The following is a 27,699-nucleotide window of genomic DNA, read 5'->3' on the forward strand; positions in this document are numbered from 1 at the left end:
TGCTTGGCTGTAGGACACGAACCGGTAGTAACGATGACCGTAGGAGCCCTATGATGATCAATGCTTGAAACCCTATTACTCCTTAAACTTTATTCTTATTATGCTAACCCTACCTTTGTAAGTTAGATGGCGGATGACTGGACCACCACCTACCACATCAACGAAGATGGATTTCCCAGGGTGCTTTATGCTGCCACGGTGCGACTAGGTATTCCAGAACGACCGGAGTATGTGGGTCGCGAGTTCAAGGAGTATGGCACCGAAAGCTGTGAGGTCACCATCCATATTGGCGCCAGTGATAAATACTTAGAGATGCAACCCCGGAGCATCACCGCCACTGGAGCCCGTATGCCTGACACCATTCAACTTGCAGCTCGCAAGGCACTGCGGTACCTGTGCTAGACATTCGAATGGCACTTGGGTTCCACTCCCATGAAGTACTTCCCACTGTTGGATCGTAGCCGTCCTGCTTGGGCAGCGAGGATCCACAACCTGGAAAGTCCCGCAGGGACAGAGAAGAACCCCACAGTTGTCGCCATGTCGGGCTATTTGCTTAGCCTCGACGATTTGTGCGACCAATTGCATCAGCGTGTGAGAAATTTAATCCAGCGTGCTGAGGGGGCGGAGTCCCGTTGGCATAAGGCTAATCTGGCCTTAGCTCAGGCAGAAGCCCGAGCGGCTGAAGCTGAAAGCTGCCTCGCCGTGGCCGAAGAAAACTTTAGGGAGCAGGCGGACCACCATAGCCAGCTTCTTAGAGCTGTCCACCTAGTAGACCGTGCCAAGCGTAAGGGACACCATTCCAGGACTACCGCTGAGTCGCCAATCTTGGAGGGGATCCCACTGTACCCTTTGTCCCAACCGCGTAGGAGGATTTGCGAATCAGTGCCGCCCACGCCTCCCGCGTCTCCCAGAGAACCCAGAAACAGTGATCCCGAAGACCGTGTTGTAGGGTCCAGTACTCGAGTCATCCCGGCCGACCCTTAAAAGTCGAGCCGTGTTATTATAATCCGTCATGTCATGTATCCTTGCTTGTTTGAATGAATGCTTGTGTGGTGCTTGAATGATTCGTTTGTGTTGTGTGCTATTATATATATATATATGCAAATCTACCCTAGTAATAAATTAGGAGAGCCACCTAATCTTACCTTATCCCTCCTTGACCGCAGATGTCCCGTCGTTCGAGCCGAGTCCAGGAACTCCATGCTCAGGAAGACAGTGATGAGGTCAACCCGAGGAACCAGGCCCCTCTGAATGTAGCCCCAGAAATGCCAGAAAATGGACACCTACCGCCGCTACCTCCCCGTGCCCCAGCACCCATTGATCTGGCAGCCATACTGCAGCAGCAGAACCAACTCCTTCAAGTTCTTGTGACCACTCTCATTGGCAATCTTGGCAATAATAGACCTGCAATGCATCATGGCAATGGTAGCAGAATTGCAGATTTCAACCGCTTGCAGCCACCTAAGTTTGGAGGATCTGATAAACCTATTGAGGCAGATGATTGGCTGCGAGAGATTGAAATGAAGCTCGGAGTGGTCCATCCAGATGACAGAGACAAGGTTTTGCTCGTAGTACAGCAGTTAAGGGGACCAGCCCTTGCTTGGTGGCAGAGTTACCGGGAAATAAATGAAAATGCTAACGAGATGGTATGGGCTGACTTTGTCAAGATCTTCAGAGAACATCACATTCCCAGCAGTGTCATGAAGCTCAAGAGGGATGAGTTCAGAAAGCTTCGTCAAGGTGGTATGAATGTGACGGAGTATCTTCATAAGTTCACGGAGTTGTCTCGTTATGCACCAGAGGATATCAATGATGATGAAAAGAAGCAAGAAGCTTTTCTTGGTGGGCTTAACCCTGAAATCAGGACCTTGGTTGAAGTCACCACCCACAGTGACTTTAATGACATGATCAACAGGGCTATCACCACTGAGAGAAATAGGAAGTCAGAACTCAGTGAGCGCAAACAGCGGTTTGAAAGCAAGAAACCCCAGCAGATGGAGAAGTTCCAGAAGACTCAGTATCCGGCTCACTCAGGCCAGAGGAGCCAGGGTGCAATCTCATTCAAAATGCACCCCGGTTCTTTCCAGAAGCCAGCCCAATCAGCTCCTGTTATGCAGACCCAGGATACCTCCCGCACCCAACCGACTGGCGGAAGTCAAGTGACCAATGTGAAGGCCTGTTTCCACTGCCGCGAAGTTGGACACTACAGGGCTAACTGTCCGTATCTCAATCAGCCCGCCCCTTCTATTTTCTCCAACTCTGTTCAATGACCAAAGCAGCCAGCGGGAGCCAACCGTACAACGCCAGCTAGGAGCCAGCAGCAGTCCTTCGGCAAGGCAAAGGTGAACCATGTGCATGCTGAAGAAGCAGAGGATGCACCAGGAGTGATTTTCGGTGAGTTTCTGGTCCAATCAGCTCTAGCCTCAGTGCTCTTTGATTCTGGAGCATCGCATTCCTTTATATCCTCCCACTTTGTGGAAAAGCATGATATACCTACTATAGCCCTTAAGAGGCCGTTAATGACACGTTCGCCTGGAGGTCATATACCTTGCCACTTAGGTGTCTTAGATGTCCCTATAAACCTAAGTGGGGTAGTATTTCTTGCCAACCTAGTAGTCCTTGCTTCCAAAGGGATAGATGTCATACTCGGTATGGACTGGCTCACCAAGCACCGAGGAAACATAGCCTACGCTGAGAGAGCGGTGACAGTCACCAACCACCAAGGGTTAACAGTCACATGCTTAATCCAGTCTAGCCTATCAGACTCCATAGTGAACCACATTCAAGCAGAATCCCTAGAAGATGTGCCGGTAGTTCAGGAATTCGCAGATGTGTTTCCAGATAAATTACCCGGTATGCCTCCAGAAAGAGATGTAGAGTTCACTATTGACTTAGTCCCTGGAACCAAGCCCATAACAAAGAATGCCTATCGGTTAGCAGCCCCAGAGCTTGCCGAGTTGAAGAAACAGCTTGAGGAGCTCCAACAAAAGGAATTTATTAGACCTGCTGCTTCTCCGTGGGGAGCCCCAGTGCTCTTTGTGAAGAAGAAAGATGGAAGCATGAGACTTTGTGTGGACTACCGTGACCTGAATGCAGTCACCATCAAGAACAAGTACCCTCTGCCTCGGATTGATGACCTGTTTGATCAGCTGAAGGGAGCTAAGTTCTTCTCCAAGATAGATCTGAGGTCAGGTTATCATCAGCTCAGAGTGCGACAGGAGGACATCTTTAAGACAGCCTTCAGAACCCGTTATGGCCAGTATGAGTTCACAGTGATGCCTTTTGGTCTAACTAACGCCCCTGCCTTTTTCATGACCCTCATGAATAAGGTGTTTATGGAGGAGTTAGATCGGTTTGTCGTGGTATTCATAGACGACATAATGGTCTACTCTAAGAGTGCTGAGGAGCATGGACAACATCTTAGAGTTGTGTTGGGAAAGCTCAGAAAACACCAGTTGTATGCCAAGTTTAGTAAGTGTGAATTCTGGATGCAGAGAGTCAGTTTCTTGGGTCACGTCTTAACAGCTGAAGGTGTTGAAGTGGACCCAAAAAAGGTCAAGGCAGTATCAGAATGAAAGCAACCAACCTCAGCCTCGGAGATTAGGAGTTTCTTGGGATTAGCCGGCTATTACCAGAGATTCATAGAAGGTTTCTCTAAGATAGCCCGGCCTATGACCGAGTTGCTCTGAAAGGACACAAGGTTTGTCTGGTCTGAAGCTTGCGAGGGAAGTTTTCAAGAGTTGAAGAGGCGACTAACCTCTGCCCCTGTGCTAGTCTTGCCAGATAATCAGAAGAGCTTTGTCGTTTATTGCGACGCGTCCCGACAAGGATTGGTTTGTGTGCTTATGCAAGAAGGAAGAGTTGTAGCTTATGCCTCAAGACAGTTGAGAACACATGAGCAGAACTACCCCACCCATGACTTGGAGTTAGCCGCGGTGGTGCATTCCCTCAAGATTTGGAGACATTATTTAATCGGGAACAAGTGTGAAATCTACACGGATCATAAGAGCTTGAAATATATTTTCACCCAGTCAGATCTCAACCTTAGACAGAGAAGATGGTTGGAGTTGATCAAAGACTATGATTTGGAAATTCATTACCACCCTGGAAAAGCTAATGTGGTGGCTGATGCGCTCAGTCGTAAAGCGTATTGCCATCACCTAGTTACGCAAGCCCCAGAGCTGAGTGAAGAAATGAGGAAGTTGAACCTAAGGGTTATACGCCGCTCCTGCAGCCACAATCTTAGTGTTCATCCCATCCTGGATGACCAGATCAAGAAAGCTCAGATGGAGGATGAAAGATTGGTATAGATTAAAGATCGCAACAGTGAAGGCAAAGCCCCAGATTTCAGAATAGATAAGGATGGAGTCTTGTGGTTCAAGAAAAGATTATGTGTGCCTAAGCAAGGCCATTTTCACAGGACCATCTTGGATGAAGCCCATAACTCCACTTATTCCATACACCCCGGCACTACGAAAATGTACCTGGACCTTAAGGAGAAGTATTGGTGGAATGGTATGAAGGGGGATATTGCTCGATTCATAGCTCATTGTGATGTGTGCAAAAGGGTTAAGGCAGAGCACCAGAAACCCAGTGGATTACTCCAACCGTTGCCCCTTTCTATAGAAGCCTCTCGGGTCACCGTACCACGCCATAATTCTCAGATAATCATGACAGCACCTACCTTCTTCGCCATAACTTCATCATTCCCTGTAAGCCACAGAATACCCACACCATTGACCTTGAAATAACCCATCGTGCAAATATGGCGGCACCCACCTCGCCATAAATCGGGGTCGCCGCACACAGTGCCGGCCTAGATTTTTCCGCCGCGCGAACCGCCTCACCTCGTTCATAAAAGAAGACGACGCCCCTCCCAGCCGTCCTCACCCGCACTCACTCCCGCTCGCGCACGCGCGACACGCCGGCCCCACGACGGGACCGCGCACTGCCGTCGGCACCGCGCCGTGCCACCCACTTCCGCGTCCCCACCTCGCCCACGCCGCTGCAGGATCCTCGCCGGCTTTGCCGCCTCGACGCTCGCTCCTTCAGCGCTGCCACTGTTTGAGTTGACGGCGAGCTGCCGCAGCCCACGCCATCGCCTGTCCCTGTGCGACGCTGCTGCTGCTCCCCTCGCCTATAAAAGGAGCAAGGCCGTGATGAACCCCATCATCAGCCCAAGCACACTGAGCCGCTTCACTCCGCTAGCTAAACCACTTCTCACGAGCCCAGCTCACTCACGAGACGAAGCTCCAACAGTTAACCCTCTTCCTCGAGCTAATCCGCGCCAAGGTGAGATAGTAGGCAGCTCCCCGACCATTAACTCCGCAATACTAATAAAGGCCCAAAACACCCACCAGGCTGTGAGCACCTAATCCAAATCATTCTATTTGAATACCAACCAATACTGTAAACCCAATATCTCCTTCATATCAACTCCTTTTCACATAACTCTTTTTCCTAAACTCTCCTCAAATCATATACTATCTATTCCTCCTATTTTCATCTCCATTTGAGCTTATAGTTTGCTTGTGTTTGTTTGCCAGTTGTGCCGTTTCCGCCATAGATCACGGAGTGATCGAGGAGGAGCCTGCCAAGGAGTACGAAGGCCAGTATGGCGGGCCTGAGCTAGAAGACCCGTACCGCGAGCAGGAAGCCGCCGCCGACGCCGCGTACGTAAGCGAAGGTAAGTTTCATCGACCCCTACGTGAGCGGTTGCATCCATGTGAGGACATCTAGTTGTAGCCCTGGTTTAGGATCGATTACATATACCGGTGCTTGAGTGATTGAGTGTGCTCATACATGCATATGAGTAGTTATGCATATCCAGAGTTGAGACTAGGATATGAAGGGATTTGACTAAGGCTAGGGCAGCTGGGTATGCTGGAGCCGGCGCTACCGTGGTGGTAGACTGGCAGGTGAGTGCTACCGTGGAGGTAGGCTCGAGTTGACATGTTGAGGGATGGTTGCTGCCCTGGTGAACCATAAGGACCGAGTTGTTTTGACATCTCACCTTGCTTACTTCAGTACGACCATAGGTTCCGTTATGGGCCGGACTTAGCCTAATCCCACTGGTTAGCCTGACGGTCGCAGGGATGGTTCACGGGTATAGACCATTGGGGTTAGGACCCGAGGGTTTGTGCGGCCGGGCTGGGGCGTGACCACGGCTAGGTGTCGGCTATGTGGGTTGTCCGTTCGGGCAGTCGAGTTTGTGGGTACAGTGTACGACCTCTGCAGAGTGTAGAATCCATTCGAATGGTCCGTGTCTACGGAATGGACAGGCTACGGTGGGGTCCTGACAACTAGTGAACTACCTACTGTGGGTTGTGTCGGGAAGAGTTGCATACCATAAGTTGCATTACTAATGCATTGTGCTTAATGTGCGTCGTGCATGTCATTCCCCTCCCGTAGGGTGAGGTGGAACTTGCTGAGTACTTTTGTACTCACCCGTTTATAACTTATTGCAGAGGATCCTGATTTCGTGCCTGAGGAATGTGAGTAGTTCGTGCCCTATACCCAAGCCTGAGTGGTGCCGTTGCAGTAGAAGCCACCATGTCAGATGAAGAGTTTGCCCTTGCGTTTATCACCGCTACCGTTGTATTCCTAGTTTATATTATTATTGTAATCGAACGTACTAAATAAAGCTATGTATGACTGTGGCACCACTTGTGTAATGTATTTTCACCGGAGATTGTTTTCTGATGTTTAAATACATGTTTAGCTCCGGTTGTTTAGACCGGGGCGTTTCATAGAGTCTCTCCGATTCAAAATATATATATATATATATATATATAAGTTGTATAGGCATCCAAATTGTCAACTATATGAAGCTTGCAATAACGGTAATTAAATGTAATAAAAATTAACATAGTATGATGTAAAGTTGTAATCAACACTGCCCCACAAAATAACCTGCAAGGGAAGGCTCATAAGTTAGCTTGTACTAATATAAAATTAAAGACATGTTCCTCACATAGTGCATGAATAATTGACCAGTGATATTTTTTTTTAAATTAGAGACAATGATGGTGCTCCTTGCTCTCAGCAATGGTGCACTAATATAAAGGCAAAGCTCCAAATTGTTTTTCTCTGGCCCAGTAATTCATCAGTAGTGGTGTGTGGACTGTGAAATTGTACTTCGATGTCAACTACTATGTAGTATGTACTTCCTTTTAAGAATAAGAACTATCTCAAATAGTTGCAAACGACAAGGCAAGTTAGATCCTAATTAAGGTTTTACATAAATAATTTTTAGAGCCTATCGATGGAAGCAAAATTCGGATATTTGTATTGCGCCAAATTGATGCGTGCATACACTGTGATGTGCAGGCGCACCTGAAAATTTCAATTCAATTGATGCGTGCATGAGCCACCAAAAGCCCAATCCACTCTATATTTGCCCCATATAGCTACAAAATTGGTGCCTCCATTCTCCTTTGGAGAAGTCCATTTTACCCTGCTGGAAGTTTCCCTGGAGTTGAAGTAACTCCCTAAACAATTTTTAGTTCATTTTACCCAACACTTTTGGACTTTGGTAAATTGCCAACTAATGTCATTCCCGAAAAACATATTAGCTACATTTACAGTAGATAACTAGCATATGTAGGACTACAAAATATTGGACGTTTCAAAATAGAAATTGTCGGAAAAGATTGTCACTCATTTAGTGAAACCGCGTCGTACTTACTCCTAAAATAAAAGTAAAATATATAAGGGAATTGTTCACATTTTTTTGCATAGAGGCCAATATGTGTGGTATGGTGCTCAAGTACTTTGTCTGATAAGACAGAGTTCTAGAAAACACATGAAAAAGGGGGTACGGATGCAACAATACGCTTACAGGGCTTTCCTTCATCAAAGAAAAAGGGAAAAGGTCTTCTCTCATCGGGTGATGTAGGGCTATTTGTTTTAGGGAAAGCTTGTGGCATTTCTCATCCGAACACTCGTCTATCCGTTTGTATGATTGCTTGTGCTTTTATGCAACTGTTGAATATACCAAATCTAGAGACGAGGTCTAGTCATATTGGAGGCACCATCTGGAATATTTGTAATATCAATAATTGGAAAAGAAGGTTTTCACTATAGCTACTGAAATGCCACACTAACATATATAGTAGACGCACCCTCTTCATCTTGTCCAAAACAACAATGCTCTATCTACTTGAAGGACTTGCAAAAATTGCTAAAAATGCTGACATTGGAATGTAACTATTCCTCCGCGTCCATGAATCAGGCGAGTATCACAGGGGAAATTCACACAGTGGAGCTAAGTGTTCAGCGCGTAGGCATTGCTTTGGTCATTTACGTAGCTGTAGCATTGCTCTAAGCGCGTATACGTTACTTTATTCTGATAAATGACAAAAACATTGCACGCGAAATCTCTACACATCGCAACCCTGAATATACAGGAAAGAAGGAGCGCGCAATCGGCATCAAGCGATGATATATGGACAAAATTACTCGATCGATCTGTGCATGAGTGATGTCGCAGCCAGCCACGCCTAATTTTGCCCCATGGAAATCGTTGCGTCTTCTGGAGGATCCACCTTTAGTTTGGTGGACATGTATGGCCCATGCAATGGACAGATCATCACCCAAGCTGAAATCATCTCAACCTTCTGTTGTCCCCCTTGGCGCGCACTGCTGCTGCACAACAATGGGGATAAGAATTGTCCTCGTCACAACTAAAGCTGCAGTTTTATTGGCTCTCCCTTTTGCTGTTGTATTTCCTATTAACTTTATCTCTTATCTGTAGTAGCTCCTATGATTAGTCCAGGTCAAAGAAGAGATGCCATTATTTGGGACAATGCGTACACGGATGACGTATCTGGATGCACAGGTGTAAGGTTCAGATTATTTTAACAGGCAAATGTTTCCTTTCCCTTTTTCTATTATCGAGTTCGCAAGAAAAGAAGGTGTCCTGATCAAAATAATTGGGGGGCTTTCTGAGATTGTGTAAACACCAACAGTTGAGCTCTTTTGCATGAATGACAGCGTCTCAATTATGTGGATATGCATGTATGCATGGCTGCTATGTAGCTAGTGATGCAGCCAACAGGCTTTGGATGCTGATGCTTGCTATCTTTTGCCACATGGACTTATCTACATGGATATGCATTACAATCACTTGGCACTCTGGCGGTCCTATCTGGGACTGGGAGGGGAGGATTAGATCCCAGGGTGCATGCATGTTGGAGGCCCTATCTGGGATGGAGATGGAGGTGCCCACTGTTGGATTTACCATGCAACAACAGGACATGTAAAGGCATGCCGGCTCATCCATTAGATGTGCATCAGTGGATTGCATGGTAGGACTGAGTGTCCTTGATTCATTATAAACTCAAATTTGGTTATAAGATGTCCTTGTGTTTGATAAAACATTTTGCCATATAAAAAACCAGAAGTGCAGTCAAGTGACGCATAGTTGGTTAGTAGGTTCCTTGTGGAATCTGCATGCCCACCCGGCCGGGTTATAGCATCTCCGTGTACCGTCTTTCGTAAAAAAAAAATTATATTAACAAATTATTAGTTCTTTCCCGTCAAAGAAAATAGTTCTTTTGCAGCAGAGTGTTCCTGCTCAAGCCATCCAAACTCGCACTAGCTGACGACATAGAAGAAACAATCCAATCTTCATCCGTAGATACAAGTGGCCTGGGCGCACCTGATGAGTGATTAGTTAGTGCTTAGTGAGACTTGGCTGGCCCAGAAACAAGATTACCTTTTCCTCAAAAGAAATAACCTCTCAGAGAGTGCAATATGTGGCCCACTTATTAAGGGAGCCAAAACAAAATTAGTGCGAGGTATCTTTACATCACTAATCGCTAGAAGTGTACAACAAAAGCTGCATGAGCGCATGAACAGACATTTTGGTTCAACATTTGTATTGAGATTCAGGGGGGCCAACTATCAACGCAGTAGACATGCGGCTTGCCACCAAGGAGCGAGGTTGAGCCGGCCAGAATAACGAGGGCATCCGTAAAAGCCTACTTTTTTTTAAACGTGTCTGAGCACGTATTTCATTAAGAGGTGTACAAGCCTAATCTTATTGCAAGACCTTGCAAACCCACTCTCTTACCCTAATTTAGCACCAAATCACTCACAAAAATTTTCTACTAAATGCTTTGGATGATCCATCACTTCTTGTACTTTGATCACTTGGTTGTCTTCTCAAATGCTCCGTAGCTTCCTATGGGCTCCAGAAGCATCATATGACCAAGTGGGTGTTGCTGGTACTTATAAGTTCAACCACTCAATTTTACGGTGAACATTGGAAGGTTTAGTGTACCACGCATTGCACTCACCGAACCGTGAACTGTGCACACCTCAGCAACTATAGCCATCGGAGCACCCATATTAGCAGTCGTTAACACTTGATGTTCCGTCGAGTTTAAAACCATAGCGGAGCACCCAGTGTATCTTTTGATAACTGAACATCTTCGTAGCCTCTGTTTATTTGTCTGGTGAATATATCTTAGTGCTGCTTCAAATTGGAGGTACTGCGGCTCAACCTCCGATCGTTTGCCATTATTGTAACATAGCTAGGTCTTCACTTGTATCTTCTTTACACAATATATCCTTCGGCGATACTCTCGGGCTCACAACTTGTATCACTTGAACTTTGGGTGTTTGCTTTCTTCACTTAGTGCACCAATATAATCCAGACACTCTGACGTGTAGTATCTGCCTGTCACCAGGCGTCCAGGCCCCTTAAGTGTTAAATAAAGTCCTAGGATTTGTCCAATTATTCAACCCTAACTTTATCCTATCTTTTGTGTCTCTTCATGTATTGTATCCGTGAGACCTAATATAAAAAATTTCTTGAGAAACATGTTAGTCCCAACAACTATATCCCCACTCAATTCCGGTCACAATATGTCCTATAACTAGGGCCATATACGTACAGCTTGGTAGCCAAGTTCCCTTCATGATTCATCATGTGCTTTACGCAAATCCCCGATTGTTCTAGGTCTTATTTGTAATTTTGTCAAATGACAAGGCTTTTTAGCCTAACTGAGAAAATCCCCAAGAACTATCAAGTGGCAGAGAGAGAGAGAGAGCGAGAGAGAGAGAGAGAGAGAGAGGACGGAGTGGAGATGGGAGAGGTCGAGGAGAGTAAGGGTTCTGTACATGGTACGCGGGGATGATACGGAGCGTATACCTGCCGGCCGGTTCTTGTTAAGCACCAGCAGGGATAGCTTTCCGTAGATATTTTCAAAAAAAACTTTATTAAAACATGATTCTATTATGTTCATTGGAGACAATTAATTCCCTGACGAGGAGTAATATATAGTGCAACTGACCCTTGGGGATACTAGCTAGACTAATCGTTTGGTGATGCAGCTTATAAGCTTGAACTTTCACCAAATTGTGCACACCTAAACTACATATAGCAGGCGCCTTTTGCATGGTAGGCGATACTAGACAAAATTTAATCATTTGGGAAGCAGTTCCTTTCAGCATGCGCAACCGCCTTTCCCCTCTTTCCTCTGGCTTCACGTCTACCGTTCAAGCAAAAAGGAAAGGATGGAAGATCACAAGAAGTGGTGGTGACTTGCGGCATTACATGTCTATGTCCATTCTGTTGTGCGGTTGCCACCATCAAGCATATACATTTCACACTAGATCTTGGAGTATTGGTCAAAAATGGGTGAGTTAATTAGTTATGGTCGTCCGATATTTGAAAGAGAAATAAAAGGCTTTAGCAAAGATAAGAGTGTGCAACCATATGCCATCCAAAGTGACTAAAAGGAGGGATCAACACGCGATGAAAACTAAAGGTGCTAGTAGATTGGATTTGGATTGGACCTGAAAGATGGTTGGATCTAAGCCATGTACTAGGAATAGGATATCTGGATGAGAAGCCTAGGAGAGTGACGAAATTAAAAACTTTGTGGTCGGGATTGATTATGGACGGATGAAACCAAACAGAAGAACTGTGCTCATGCAGTGGTTAATCCATCACATCAGGATGAGGAGCCAAGCAAAGTAGACTTATAGATGATAATACTAGTAAGCTTATTACAATGATCAAGTGATGCAATGCATGAGCAGAGGATTATACTATTGGTGAACGGACTTGTCCATAGCCATCATATAGGCTTTGGAACAAAAAAATTATCAAAGGATTGGCTCAGCTTTCAGGAGCTTGTCCTGGTTGTTTTTTCTTTCTTTTAAGAAACAAATTGTGATGCTTAGAACAAGAAACTATTCAAAGTTGTGATGCTTAGAACAAGACACCCATGATGTGCGAACATAATGCATGTCGCAAAGCATGTACTAATATCTTGCATGTTCTAATCTAGATCCGGCAAAGCTCAGGCTGTGGAGCATTATATATTGTGTTTGATTATTGTAGGAGTGCTATCATGGATCCAAATATTTTCTTTCACTACACACCCTGTTTTCTGTGACCCATTTAACGCTATTCGCACTGTTACTGTCAGATTCATGCCCCTCCATGCGTGTTTCCGTAGATTCGCTCCGGGTGAAACCTATCCTCTCAAATCCTCAGATCTGAGTCTGGTCTCGAGGCTGTCAGTCAATCAAAGCTTGAATAAGGAGAACACCTTGGCCATCATTGCGAGGAGGGATAAACTGAACTTGAAATCTTGAATCCTTCAATTCCAGCATTATTGACATCATTCTTTTAATACTTAGTAGAAACACACCTCTTTTGACTTTTCCCATAGATAGATGCTTGAGTGCTTGACTTCACTTGATTCAGTTCATTCAGAAATAGGGACAGAAAAACCATGCTGAGCTCGAGGCGAGCAAACCAAGAGTCCAGTGGCTGTTTGACTTGTTGGTCAACATCTGATCTGGCAATTCACTAATTATTATGTAATGAAAATTTGAAATTTTTTATGCTCATTCATAAATTTACTAATTACGATGTAATTATAATTTTGTGGTGGATACTCTCCACCTGGGTTCGAGTCCAAATTTCAATGTGTGCAAGGACGTATATGCACACATGGCTATGTAAGTGCGTCATTACTCCAAAAGAAAATCAGCAAAGGTACACTGCAACCTTCCTAGAGATAGAATTCTTATGGATTATTATTCTTTGAGGGGAATGAAATTCCTGGTTACATGAAAGTATGTAGCTATAGCTGCAATTTTTGCACCATAGTAAACTGAAGGATAAAAGGGTGTATGGCGTGCATATTGGCGCGTGAGGTAATAGGCCCCAGTTAACAGCTCGTGTACTTGGAGTTGACTCGACGCATGCTTGTTGGGACATGCATGCCCGCGTCTAGACCATGTTGACGGCTGGGCTGTGGTGGCTCATCGCCTCGGCCTTGCAGCTCCTGGGCACCGCCATCTCTGTGGCAGGGTGCACGTTGACGACGTGCTCCTCTGCTCCCGCCGGCAGCTTCCCAGCCACCTTACCCTCGGGGACCAAAGGCGTCTTATTCATGTAGAACATGTAGAGCCCCATCTGGACAACGCCGAAGGTGAACCCAAGGACGTTTGGAAGCTGCAGATAGATCATAATTTTTATCATCGATCAGTATCTGTAAGATTCACCATCAACTCACAAAATTGAAGGAAGTCCAAGCAAGTATGTGGGCAGCAGTTAGTTACCGCGACGTATTTGTCCTTGATGAGGAGGCCGTAGAGGAACCAGACGACGGCACTGAGGGTGAGCGAGAGCGAGAGGGAGAAGGGCATGTACTCCACGCTCCTCGTCTGAATCACGCGCTTCTGCACGAGTACAAAAGCATGCGCAATGGTCATTAGCACGAGCTAGCTAGGTCACCATGGCACAACAGGGTGTCAAAAGTATAGCTAGGGTACACGAACTCACGATGATGCTGAGCGGCGCGACGAAGACGCTGACGGAGAAGCCGACGCAGATCCAGCCCAGCGTGACAATGCGCTTGTCGCCCTTGAAGAGGAGCAGGGTAACGAGGATGATGGCCCCGAAGAAGCCGACGTTGAGGCCAAGCATGATCTTTGCAGTGAACCACTTAGCTTTCTTGTCTGCGTAGACGAAGTACATGACTATGTAGATACTCTCAATAACGATGCCGGCTGCGTTGATGGTGATGAGGAGGAGCTCGTTGGACTTGATCAGCGCGTAGAAGATCCACAGCATCGCGCTGAACAGCGCCACCACGTAGGGAACCGACTGGAAACCCTCGGTCGACTTGCTCTTGTAGATGCGGTAGAATGTCGGGCTGATATATTATACAAATTGAAAGAATGCAAATACATTTAATTTAATTTAAAATATCTGTTTCAAATGAATAGGAATGTTCAGTGAACATAAGAAATGAGAATTTAGTGAGTCACTTACATTGGGGCCAGGAAGGTCATGAAGGAGATGATGTTGCCTGCAAAGCAAAAAAAAGGGCGCCAAGATCAGCCGGTTGCAAAAGTTGGCAAAGAGCACAAAGCGGGATAAGATGTGATGAGGTGACACGTTACATCTTGGGTCTAAGTTGCCTTCTTTTTGTGAGCAAAGATTGGCGAGGCTTTATTTTTGTTTTTTTTGCTAGACGAGCTCGTGTTATGGTGCACTATGACATCAACGCTGCTACCCAGTAGCATCAGTGACATCACCGAGAAGGCCTACAAGTAGTCTAGCTCACTTAGTGTGGCAGGACAGATGCTTCGAAACGACCTATGGCTAGCTCGACATAGTCTATGATAAGAAATGTGTAAGCTAACAAAAGCATCGATCAAGCATGACAAAGGTGATAAAATTTAGTGATCTATGCTTAATGTGGTGCCACTAAGTGACTATAATCAGTTTATAACCACAAGTAATAACTTCTCATTTTTGGAAAAGGTTTGAAAGGTAGCGCAAGCTCGACTACGTACAATTGATTCAATGACCACCGAAGTGCAACTCCCACTACGTAACTTCGATGTACTATATCATGCGCTAACAACTAATACGAAATGATAAGATGTTTCAACACAGTTGTAGCAATTTGGAAAGTGCAAACGAGTAGGACAGAATTGAATGGATGAATACATGCTGTGCGATTGTTCGGCTTGCAGCTCATCTTGTTTTGTGAAAGGTAATATATTTACCTAGAAGGCCGAAGGCGAATGCCCAGGGATGCTGCAGAGAAAAGCCAGCCATCGTGATAAATGGAGCTTAAAATGAGAGGCTAGCAAGAGCTTCCAAAGTTCCAACACAAACTGTTTGGTAATTCTCTCTTCCTCTCCAGCCCTTGGCCCCTGCAGAAAGCAGGGAGAGCTCTGAGGAGGAGTTTTCTGTGTTGGCTGAAACTCTTGCAATGATAGGCAGGCTGTGGGGGGCTTTATATAGGCACGAGGTGGCACGCATGCCTTGGTGCACCTGTTATGTCATTGTGTACAAGTGCTCTCCAATTACATGTGCAACAGATCAACAAGTAGTGGAATTATGCAAAGATCTTGTTTACTAGCTTAATTCTGGAGGAAAGTTCCTGGCCATGAATAATTAGGGTTTATATATTGTTCAATATTAGTAGAGACAATCATGACCAATCCAAAATGCAGCAGCTTTGTGCACCTTTAATTTAGTCTATAATACATGGGTTAGTGCAAGGTTGTACGGTACATACGATTTGTTGTGAGGTGCCCATGGATCTCTCCGACCAGCTTCGCACTCGATCTCTAGGGAGTGACAAGAGACAACAGCAAAGTCACATGAGATCTTACCAACCGCAGGATTTTGGAGACAGCTTTACTTAATTTAGTTGTCATTTTACTCCTGCAAATTAATATGTAAAAATAATAATTCCTGTTTTTCTGGAGACATATATATGGTACAAGATGAAAAATCACTGAGACATATTCACTGAGTTAGTTTATAAATTTCATGAACAGAGAGTTTTTCTAAAACTTTATGGGATACTTCCTGCATTTCATTTTAAAGGTGCGCGCGCATGCGAGCCCAACCATATATAAATATATAATCTTCATTTAACAATTAACCTCACATGATATAATTTTGTTGTTATATAAAAATGATATCATTTTATTCACATTCAACATTAATTTCCTTATGGTTATATATGATCTTTTGCTACAAACATTATAGTATAAGATAAACCAATAGTGGAATTCTTGTTTTTGAGACCGTGCCAAGTCAAACCATGCCATCTTTTAATAGATGAAGTACTACATAGCACGTATCATGATTCATAACTGTGATCGTTATCTGTAGCTCAAAAAATCTGCAGCCAATCATGAAATTTCATCTACAGCTCACAAAACCCCATTTCTTTTCAGCTGTATTTAATTAAATTTTCAGGTGGTACTTATGAGTGTCTGTACTGGTAAACGTAATTTAACTACATTAGACCCATGTCGGCATGCATGCATAGTTAGTTTGGAAATGCCTGTTTCTTTCAATTATATTCTCCTTTCCTACCATAGATGCAGTTAGTGGATATAGATAGCTTTCCCCTGCGCCTGCTTTTCTTTGTGTACTGCTTGGTTTCTAATTAACTCAATGATGAGCATACTATGCTGCATAGCTGTCATAGGCACACTTAACAAATTAAGGATTCTGTGCTCCTAAATAACATCCGATACAAACAACAAATTGTAGATGAAATCATCAGCTCCCTCATGTTCTAAATATCGATGTCGTGAAATATGCCTACTTAATTTAAACATTTTTGTTTCACCATTTTTTGAAAAAATATTTTTAAAACTTTCCTCTGATCACATGAAAGTGGCGGCAAAACACTTGTTTATCAAATGAAACATGTTTACAGAAACCATTATACGTTGATTTTAGCCACACATATTGTGAAACAGATGGGTGAAGTTGTAGCATAAAGTCCCAGCAATGTTCAAAGTAATCCATTTCCCCAGTAGTTTCACGGTAGCCTCTGATGATGAACATCTGGATACCCGTGTGTTGGCTCCTAACATTATTATTGCAGGCAAACTAAAGTGGTTGATTACAAATGCGACTCGCTGTAGCAAAGAGTGGTTTCAAATAGCCCTCTTTAGGAAAGCTGGTAGCTAGATGTGGTCTGGACCACTGAAATTTCATCTCCTTTGCATGCATATACATCATGATAATAATGTAAGCAGTTTGTAGACATGTCCACGTATGCCACAGTTGGGCGAGCAAGGACTTGATTTACCATGCACCGCCTCTCTATGCACCTTCATTTCGTCATTAGTTCTTTTTATGTTGCACATGCCTTAATTATTCTTTTCTATCGTGTTCCATCTTGTCCAAATGTGGTCAATATCTAGGACTGTATTTTGTAAATTGAATAATTTATTATAATATATCACTACTAGTTAGCCATGTATTATATACAACACAATTTTTGATACTAAGCTACTTCAAATTTGATGTCATCCCTCCCGTCCTAAATTACAGGTTGTTTTGAATTTTCTAGGTACATAAGTTTTTCTATGCATCTAGATATATATTGACTTATACATAGTAAAAACTATGTATCTAAATTAAACAACTCAAAATGATTAATAATTTGAAACACCTTCAACAAGAGTCCATCAAGAATGTGATGAAGCACAGTTTGGACGGCCCCCAACTCAAACATTGTACATATAGCCCAAAATGAGTTATTATGTGTTCACAATTTATTTTGCTTATCGGTAGGGTCGATGGTTACACAATTAACATATCTACATAGCCTGTGCGAGAAAAAAGGAAAGGATTTTAGTCCGGAGGCTGCTCAGTGTTGGGCTATATGGCAATACGATAACGATATTGTTTTCGATAAATATTTAACAGAAAACTATTGGATGAGGTTGTAGCTAGAGAGTTCGTTGCAAAAAGAGGAATACAAGCCAAGCATTTGGAGGTGGAGGTCATCTTGGCCAAAAAAAATTGTGATGACTTAGTGAAAGGCTACGTGATGTATAACGATGACACTGACTGTTTATCAAGTGTCTTTTTATTTACCTTTTTCTCTATTTTATCTCCCGATTGGTTGCATGCTGTGATAATGAACAAAATGCAAAAAACCAAAGGAATCATTTCCGGATGTCTGACAAAACTATCGAATGACACATTAAAGGAAAACTACTACTCCCTGGGAAAACGTTACTTACTATGATCACTGAATCGTTGATCAATACATGCAGTCAAAAGGCTACATATGTATAGACTAACATATACACCGTCCAAGTGTGTGTATGGTTGATGAGGCCGATTCCATGCCGAAGGCCTTATATTTTTATTTCCTCCTTTTTGTTAAGTCGAATAATGAATACTATATTATGCCGATATAGGTTCACTAGTAGGTTAGCGAGGAGTCATCATGACTAAAAGAATCTTCTTTCAGAAGCAAAAGAAGATTAACCTTCTTAATTGATCATTCCAGGGTTTCCAGCAACAGGTGCTTCGTCAGAAGATTCTTGTGACACTGATGGGGAGCGAATATTCTGGTTTAGCTAGCGATGAACACGAATAGCTAATCTAATGGTCACAGGAAAAGGAACTTTCTGTCGGTAGAGTCCACACCTTTGTTCTTTTGCGAACTAACTGTAGTTAATTTACAGTAACTAGGTTTATTTTCCTGCACCGCAACAGGATCCCCAGATTTGTTTCCTGTAAAGAGCTTTTGCTTACAAGATCTCTGTGAATGGTCACCTTCACTGCTACCATGTTTCTCCAGACCACGATCTTTGCGCACTAAATAGGAAATAGGCACTCCTTATGTTCTTTTATCCTTGTGATGTGAACATTGCACTCTCTTTATCTTCTTTACTTATTAATTATTGGTCTTTTTCTCTTTCACTTTTCTTTCGCAAGCATTTTCGAGCTTTCAGTGTCTATCACGCGAAGACAATATATTGACCTAAAGGCTGGCCCCAGTCCTTAGTCCCTTGTAAAGAGGAAAAGAAGGCTGGCTCGGTAACCTTACTGATGGTGTTAGTTTAATCTGAAACAGAAAATAAGCTTCCCAGGATGGGAGGCAGAGAGAATGCAGCCAGCCTTTTGTGGTGCCCACAATCAGTTTTATGGGCAAATAAGCAGCCCATGATCAGTTTATAAAGGTACTATTAGCTAGGGACGAAAAGTTCGCTTAGTTTGAGGTAAAGTTGTACTCGGCACTGTCCCACAAAAAAGTTGTAGGGGAAGGCTCATAAGCTAGCTTCTAATAATGAAATAGAAAACGTCCTGCATATATAGTGCAAGAATGATTGAACGACGATATTTTTGTTAAATGAGAGATAATGAACATGTCTCATTGCTTTCCACAAAGGTGGGCTAAATGTAAGCTCCTAGTTGATATTTTCGTTGGTAGTAATCCATCAAGTTTATCTGTATTGACAGTGAAACTATACCTAAAACTGTGAGAACCTATATATGTTGTGTTACTAGCTAATTAAGAACAAGAGCTAAATCAAATGGTTGGGTACCAAAAAAGGCAAAAAATTGCCCGTCACCCAAATTTTTTCAGGGCCTATATCTATGAAAACTGACACATTGATATTGCATCAAAGCAGGTTATATAGTTAGATGATACATGTAAATTCATCACTGAAATTTCATCGTGATATGTGACTTGTATTGAGATGCGCAGTGCAACTAATACATCGAATTCAATTGATGCAGCACAAGAGTATACCCATGCACGTGCCAAAAAAGCACAAATTCAATAGTTCTCATCAGTTGCTATATCATTCTCAAGGACACCTCAGGGCATTCCCTTTAGAAACAGAAAGGGAAAAAATTAACGACTTCGGATCAGATGTAGGGCTATTGTTGTGTTAGGGAAAGCTTGCTGCATTTCTCATCCAAACACAAGTCTATCCATTTGTATGATTGCTTCCACTATTCATATATACAACTACTTTGAAGATAATGGAGTGTCTGAAAGTACCGAAATCTAAAGATGGGTTCATTCATATTGGAAGCACAGTCTATGCGCATATTCAGGGCAGGAATTTGACAGTATTAATTTGAAAAATCAGTAATAAGAAAATATGGGTTTACAAAGCTGTTGGGATGCCAAAAGTATCTTCTACACCCCAATGTTGTAACAGCAACCCCCTCCCCCTCCTTTTCTTCCCATTCTTTTTTAAAAGGCAAAAGTCGGCCCACGCAATTGCGTGTGGCTAAGCGTGTCTGTTACTTTTAACGTTCAACACGGTCCACGTGAAAATCCTGCATTGCAACTCCAAACAAACGGAACAACTATATCGTGAAATCAGCTTCATACAATCATGAACATAATTACTCCGTCGATGGATGGATCGTCTATGCATGGCTGATGTAACAGGTAGCCACGACGCCTAATTATATTTTGCCCCATATGGAAATCATTGGGACTTTTGGAGGAGCCTTGCACCTTTAGTTTGGTGGGCATCCAACTATGCCCATGGGGGTCCACAGATCATCCACCATGATGAAAACATCTTGGCCTTCTTTCGTTCCCCTAAGCGCGCACTGCTGCTGCCAGCACTATCTGTTTGCACATACAGCGATGGAGATAAGGATCGTCGTCACAATAAAAGCTGGATGTCAAGTTGCAGTTCTATTGGCCCTCCTTTCGCTGCTACAATTTTGGTGCTGGCAATCGTTAACTTGATCTCTTATCTTCAGCTCCTACGATTGGTCCGGGTCAAAGAAGAGAGGCCATTATTTTTGGGAAGTGTGTACACCAGTGATGTATTCTGGCTGCACAGGTGTAAGGCTCTGATTAGTGAGCAGGCATGCTTCTTTATTTCCTTTTCTATTTTTAATTTGGACAGAAAAGGTGTCCGGATTGAAATAATATTGCAGCTTTCTGAGATTGCGTCATCACCACAGTTGTTCCCTTTGAACGAGTGAAAGCCTCAATTATGCTTTCAAGCATGTGTGATGCAACCAATTAGGGTTTGGATGCTGATCTGATGTTATACCTTTGCCACGTCCTCAATTGCCACATGGACCTATCTCCCTGGATATACATTCAGATCACGTAGCACGCTGGAGGCCCTATCTGACAAGGGAGAGTGATTAAAGACTCTGCAGGGTGCATGCATATATATGTTCAGTTGCATGGAGGAGATTGCAGTGGTTGCTCTACGTTGCATTGTACATATAGGGATGGCAATCGAACCCGTAGGTATTGGTATGAAATCTCTCCCACGGGCATAGTCAGTTCGAGTACCTCGAATGACTCGGGTTATTGACGGATACCTAGCTTTACCAGCAGGTGCCTATTTGGGCACGGGAATATATAAGAGCCTAATAACACAGCCTTGTATTTTGATTTAGCTAGTGTCGGATCTACGGTTGGGGTTGGGGGGCTCCAGCCTCCAGGCCCCTACTGCCCAGGATCTCCCCAAGAACTCCATTAGAATAGGAGGTGGAGAAGACGAGAAGAAAGGAGGAAGAAGAAAAATGTAAAAAAAAAGATGAGGTACTGGAGGAAGAAGAATGTAGGCCCCTACAAGCAAACTCTTTGTCAGTCACTGGATTTGAATGCTTGCCGAGCAGCCTAAGTTGAACCCATCTAGAAGACTCAAACCCTAGATTTCAGTGTCATCTGCCGCATATGGCAAGCCTTATCCACCCCCTTCCTAGTCCCTGCTGGCCTCCTTCCCTCAAATTACCACCGTCACCGTGGGCGCCCCCACTAGCAGAGAAGTGAGCATTCATCCCCGGCGTTAGTACCGGCTACATTTTGAGCCGGTACTAACGCCCGCATTTAGTACCAGGCCGAAAGAACAGTGTTCCGGGAAGCCATTTAGTACCGGTTGGAACCTCCAGCCGGTACTAAAGTGCACCACCAATGCCGGGGGGCAACGGCTAGTGCCACTTTAGTACCATCTAGGGGCTCCAGACGGTACTAAATGGAGAGATCTAGTACCGGCTTGAGCCACCAGCGGGTACGAATCTGCCTTTATCTATATATGAGCACCTTTCTTCCTCTCCGAGCCTGAGCCAATTCATTTGGAGCTCGGGCTTCTTCTTCCCCATGGCATTTTAGAGAGGAGGTCCTGCCCATTTTTCTCAAGATTGGTGGGGATTTCACGCATCCAAGTGCTCAAAAGGTTAGAAACTTCATCCTCTCTTCTTTGATGATCTTTATGCTTCGTTTCATGCTTTATACTTAGATAAATTTGTGATTATTAGAAAGAGTGAGAATGAGAATGATTTTTTTATATTTACACATTCATTTGAGATATATGGCTAGAAGCGATTACTAGAATTTGAATGTGGTTAGTTTGCATATGGGAAATGTAGAGTGATTTTTTTCAATTAATTTCAAGTGACATATGTGTATATATCATTATGCTAATATTTTTATCAATTAATTTCAAGTGAGACGTGTATTTCCAAGGGCAGCCACTATTGTTATGTTTTGAAGCTAGTGAAATGTATAATTAGTGAGTGTGAAATATCTAATTTATTAAAGTGAAAAATATATATACTTGGTATTTATTTTGTATTTTGAAGGAGTTATTTTGACACTCTAATGATGTAAAAAAAATCTTTGTTTCGGAACATGTATATGTCGTTAACCTTTACCATACGGTGATGATACTATCCTTTGGGGCTAACATGATATTCGCGATACGGTGCCGGTATGAGGACATGATGATGGAGTACAGTCTAGGTCCCAATGAAGAAATCCTCACCTTTGAGCGAGGTGAGGATGCCTCCATTCGGACCAAGGCCGTACTCCTTCATCACATCGTTGTACCGCACCGTGTCGCTGATATCAATCTTGGCCTCGAATGTCACTGTCATCACCGCAGGATCAAGGTTAACGATAGATACATATTCCTAAACAAATATTTATTTTCTTCTCAATGATTTTTGCATATAGAGTCTGAATAAATGTTTTGAACCTTGAAAGCATCACATATGCAGTGGGATGATGAGTGTTCGCCTCAAACTGAAGAGTGTCAAAATAATTAGGGTTTAGAAATAGTGAATGTGAAATGTCAAGTTGAATGTGAACGCAAAGATGTAATTTGAATATAGCCAGTGAGTATGAGTATATTTTCATTGTAATTCTAAGAGTTTATTTTGTTATTTACATTTATTTGATAAGTGTAGTGAAATTAGTTTTACTTTTGAAAATACTGTAGTTTAGCGCTTCACCCAACATGATGAGTAATTAATTGATGAGTAATTAATGTTTAATCTATAGAAATAGCTTTGCAACAAGATGCATTGGAGCGCCGTGCTTTTGTTCAGGTGTCAGTACGCAATCATTTGAGGCACACTGGCTATTCCCTTGACTTCCGCCCTGAAGAGCGTCTTGGACTTGTTAGTGGTCGTATTCGTCGTTGGATTAAGAAAGCATTTGATTGTCTCACCCTATGTAATGCAAGGCACAAAGTTGAGCGTGGATTAGATGTCGAGTTGCATGGTACGGATGATGATCGCGAGTTGATGGCTCGACGTAGTGCAAGGCGCGAAGCGTTGGGGATAGCACAAATTGATCGTTCGGTGCTGAGCGCGAGGTGGTTCATGAGGCATCGGTCAATAGGTCTCATGAGTAGTTTGTATTAGCATGTGGCTTATTCGGAATTTTGGATCTTTTAATTAATCATGTTCTGTAATGATAACATAGACCTTTTAATTAGTCATGGTGTGTGATGGTTATTTGGATCTTTTAATACTGGACCTCTTAATTTATTTTTCATGTTGTGTGATGGAGATTTCAGACCTTTGAATTATTCATGTTATTTTAATAGTTAAAAAATATGCATCTTTGATTATAGTTCCTTATTAAAATTAGTGTGACCGGTGCACCATGGCGTGGATACTATGATTGCAGATGGACCGACAATGGATGTATGGCGACCGGTGCACCATGGCGTGGATTAATGGCCTAACGTCTTTTCTCGATGCGGCTGAGGCCCACATGTCATCGAAAGATTTCATGTGTTGTCCATGCCACATTTGTAGACAAGGAATTCTCTAGAAGAAGCACTCTACACGTCCAACTTCTTGAAAGGGGTTTCATGAATAACTATATACTTTTTGGACCAAGCATAGTGAACCTGGAGTTCTGATGGAAGACGATGAAGATGCTGATGGTGATAACAACATTCCATACTTGGCTCATTTGTATGAAGCGGGTGCCTTTGATGATGAACCAATGGACGAGGCTGAAGAAAAGGTTGTAGAAGAGCAACCACACGATGAATTAGGTCAGGTGTTGCTAGATGCACAGAAAGATAGTGAAACTGCGAAGGAGTCAAAGAAGTTTGAGGAGATGTTGGAGGATCACAAAAAGTTGTATCCAGATTGCATACTGGGTCACACAAAGTTGGGTATCACACTGGAATTGCAGCAATGGAAGGTAGCAAATGGTATTACCGATAAGGATTTGAGGAGCTACTGGGAATCGTAAACAACATGCTTCCCGAGGGTAACAAACTGCCCTCGACAACATACGAAGCAAAAAAGGTTGTTTCCCTTGTTGGATTGGATGTACAGAAGATTCACGCTTATCTTAATGACTGTATCCTCTATCGCCGCGACGAATATAAGAAACTGGATGTTTATCCTATTTGTGGCGCAAAGCAATATAAGATCAGGCAAAGTGATACTGGTGATGTCGATGGGAAGCCTACCAAGAAAAAAATACCAGCTAAGGTTATGTGGTATTTCCCTATAATACCACGCATGAAGAGCTTGTTCAGAAACAGGGCACAGGCTAAGTTGATGCAGTGGCACAAAGAAGAGTGTAAGCAGGATCAGATGCTGAGACACCTCGCAGATGGGTCGCAGTGGAGAAACATGGACAAAGAATTCCCAGATTTTGATAACGACACAAGGAACATAAGGTTCGGTTTAAGTACGGACGGAATGAATCCATTCGGCGAGTGAGGAAATAGTCACAGTACATGGCATGTGACTCTATGTATGTTCAACCTTCCTTCTTGGCTATGCATGAAGTGGAAGTACATCATGATGCCGGTGCTTATCCAAGGTCCAAAACAACCTGGCAACGATATTGACGTGTACCTAAGACCGTTGGTTGATGAACTTTTACTGTTGTGGAAGGAAGAAGGCGTATATGTGTGGGATGAGTACAAACAGGAGACTTTCAACTTCCGAGCATTGCTCTTCGTAACCATCAATGATTGGCCTGCACTTGGTACCCTGTCAGGACAGTTGAACAAGGGATACCAGGCTTGCACCCACTGTCTAGAAGAAACCGAAAGCTTTTATTTGAAATATTGTCGAAAGGTCGTGTATATGGGCCATCATTGATTTCTTCCCCTCAATCACCCCTTAAGAGGGAAAGGGAAACATTAACTAGAAACTTGTGCTAAGCCTATGTTCCGTGACAGAAAGTGTGTTTTCTCGATGATAAAGGATGTTCATGTAGTGTTTGGAAAGGGCCATGGCAGCCAACAAGTTCCGAATGATGAAAATGGACATGTACCAATGTGGAAGAAGAAGTCTATATTGTGGGAGCTACCTTATTGGGAAGAATCTTTGCGTGAACCTCCTCGGTTCCCTAGGTACGTATGGGAAGGCAAAAGATACAATCAAACAAGGCGTGACCTGAAAGAAATGAAACAACAAGAAGACCTACGTCCTGAAAAGAGAGACAATGGACAACACTACTTGCATCGTGCTAGCTACACTCTCAGCAAAGAGAAGAAGGAAAGCATGTTTGATTGCTTAAACAGTATGAAGATACCCTCCGGATACACCTTGAATATACAAGGAAGAATAAATAGGAAAGAGAAGAAGTTCACAAACCTAATGTCTCATGACTATCACATCCTGATGACACAATTGCTTCCGGTTGCACTTAGGGGTATTCTACCGGAGAATATAAGATTGGCGATCATGAAGCTATGTGCTTTCCTCAATAAAATTTTGCAGACGGCAACCGATCCAAATAAGATTATAAAGCTACAGAATAATGTGGTCCAATATCTTGTCAACTTTGAGATGGTGTTTCCACCTTCGTTCTTTAATATTATGACAAATCTCCTTGTTCACATTGTGAAAGAGATAAACATTCTGGACCCTGTATTCCTACACAATATGTTCCCTTTCGAGAGGTACATGGCAGTCCTAAAGAAGAACGTTCGCAATCATTCTCATCCAGAAGGATGTATCGCCAAGGGCTACGGAATAGAGGAGGTCATCGAGTTTTGTGTTGACTTTATTGATGATCTCAGGCCGATCGGGGTCCTCATGTCACACCATGAAAGGAGACCGAAGGGAAAGGGCACACTAGCGAAGAAATCTAATATGCATATCCCTGACAATGAAATCCACAAAGCAAACTTCACAGTTCTACAGAATTCATCCCTAGTGGTTCCATATATGGAGGAGCACATGAATATTGTACGGTCTAAAAACCCGGGGAAGTCTGATACCTGGATCACAGGTCATCACATAGATACCTTTGCTATTTGGCTCAGACAAAAATTCATGGCTGATGGCACGATTGATGAACAACTTTAATGGTTGGCTAGGGGACCATCAATCACAATCATGCAATACCAAGCGTACAAGATAAATGGGTATACATTTTACACCAGAGCCCAAGATGAAAAGAGCACAAACCAAAATAGTGGTGTACGTATAGATGCAATAGGCAATGATGCAAAAAAAAGTATAGCTACTATGGTGTCATAGAGGAGATATGGGAACTAGACTATGGACCTTTGAAGATTCCTTTGTTTCGCTGCCAGTGGGTGAATCGAGCTGGAGGAGGCGTGATGACAAACTGGTATGGGATGACAATAGTGGACTTCAAAAAGATTGGATATAAAGATGAACCATTCGTCCTAGCCAAGGATGTGACACAGGTGTTCTATGTGAAGGACATGTCAAGCAAACCTAAAAAGACATGTCAAGCAAATTCAAGAATGATTAGCAAAAGCACCACATAGTTCTTCTAGGAAAAAGAAAAATCATTAGAGTTGAGAATATTTTCGACAAGTTAGAAGATTTTGATCAGTTTGATGACCTTTCTCCATTCTCAGTCAATATTGACCCCAGCATCCTATTATCCAAAGAGGATGCTCCTTATTTACGCCGCGATCACAACCAAGGGACCTTCGTCAAATGGAAGATTATCAATGTTCCATTAAATGATGATGAGTAGTTTTATATAATCATTATGTTCTATTGGATGATTTATGTAACGTATGCTGTCGTATCTTTCGAATAACGATACTATTCAGAAAATATGGTCAAAACATTATATATTCATTTTTTTGCACCTATATTTAATTTATTGCACACAAAAAATATTTAAAACACTTATAAAAGGCAATTTGGAATCAATATATTCAATTAAGTGCATAGAACTATATGTCATGTGACCAAGTGATGTAAACTATACATTACTATGACTTTGCATGCTCAAAATGTTATATATTTGCATTTTTTGCACCTATATTTAATTTATTACACACAAAAAATATTTAAAACACATATAAAAGGCAATTTGGAATCAATTTGTTGAATTAAGTGCATAGAACTATATGTCATGTGATCAAGTGATGTAAACTATACAATACTATAATTTTGCAAGCTCAAAATATTATATATTTGCATTTTTTTCACCTATATTTAATTTATTACACACAAAAAATATTTAAAACACTTATAGAAGGCAATTTGGAATCAATGTGTTGAATTAAGTGCATAGAACTATATGTCATGTGACCAAGTGATGTAAACTATACAATAATATAATTTTGCATGCTCAAAATATTATATATTTGCATTTTTTTCATCTATATTTAATTTATTAAACATAAAAAAGTATTTAA

The 27,699-nt window shown here is 42.7% G+C and overlaps 1 protein-coding gene across 1 annotated transcript; it reads right to left on the bottom strand.

Annotated features, from left to right (window-relative positions):
- Window positions 1-13,035: 13,035 nt before the first annotated feature.
- LOC112887482 (bidirectional sugar transporter SWEET13-like) lies at window positions 13,036-15,265 on the bottom strand. The gene is made up of 5 exons (XM_025953658.1): window positions 15,046-15,265; window positions 14,303-14,339; window positions 13,811-14,183; window positions 13,588-13,707; window positions 13,036-13,480 (listed from the first exon to the last, which is right to left on the bottom strand). Exons 1-5 carry the CDS (start codon window positions 15,095-15,097, stop codon window positions 13,256-13,258), a joined length of 807 nt encoding a protein of 268 aa, XP_025809443.1. The 5' UTR covers window positions 15,098-15,265; the 3' UTR covers window positions 13,036-13,255.
- Window positions 15,266-27,699: the final 12,434 nt, after the last annotated feature.

Source organism: Panicum hallii, chromosome 3 (assembly GCF_002211085.1).
Source record: "Panicum hallii strain FIL2 chromosome 3, PHallii_v3.1, whole genome shotgun sequence".
Classification (NCBI taxonomy): domain Eukaryota; kingdom Viridiplantae; phylum Streptophyta; class Magnoliopsida; order Poales; family Poaceae; genus Panicum; species Panicum hallii.

Excerpts from the sequence above, each read along its gene's own strand:
- LOC112887482 (XM_025953658.1), bottom strand. The coding sequence starts at position 15,097 with ATGGCTGGCTTTTCTCTGCAGCATCCCTGGGCATTCGCCTTCGGCCTT. Across the intron at positions 14,340-15,045 it reads ATTCGCCTTCGGCCTTCTAG|GCAACATCATCTCCTTCATG; the intron begins GTAAATATATTA and ends TTTGCTTTGCAG. Across the intron at positions 13,708-13,810 it reads TCGCGCCGCTCAGCATCATC|AAGCGCGTGATTCAGACGAG; the intron begins GTGAGTTCGTGT and ends GTACTCGTGCAG.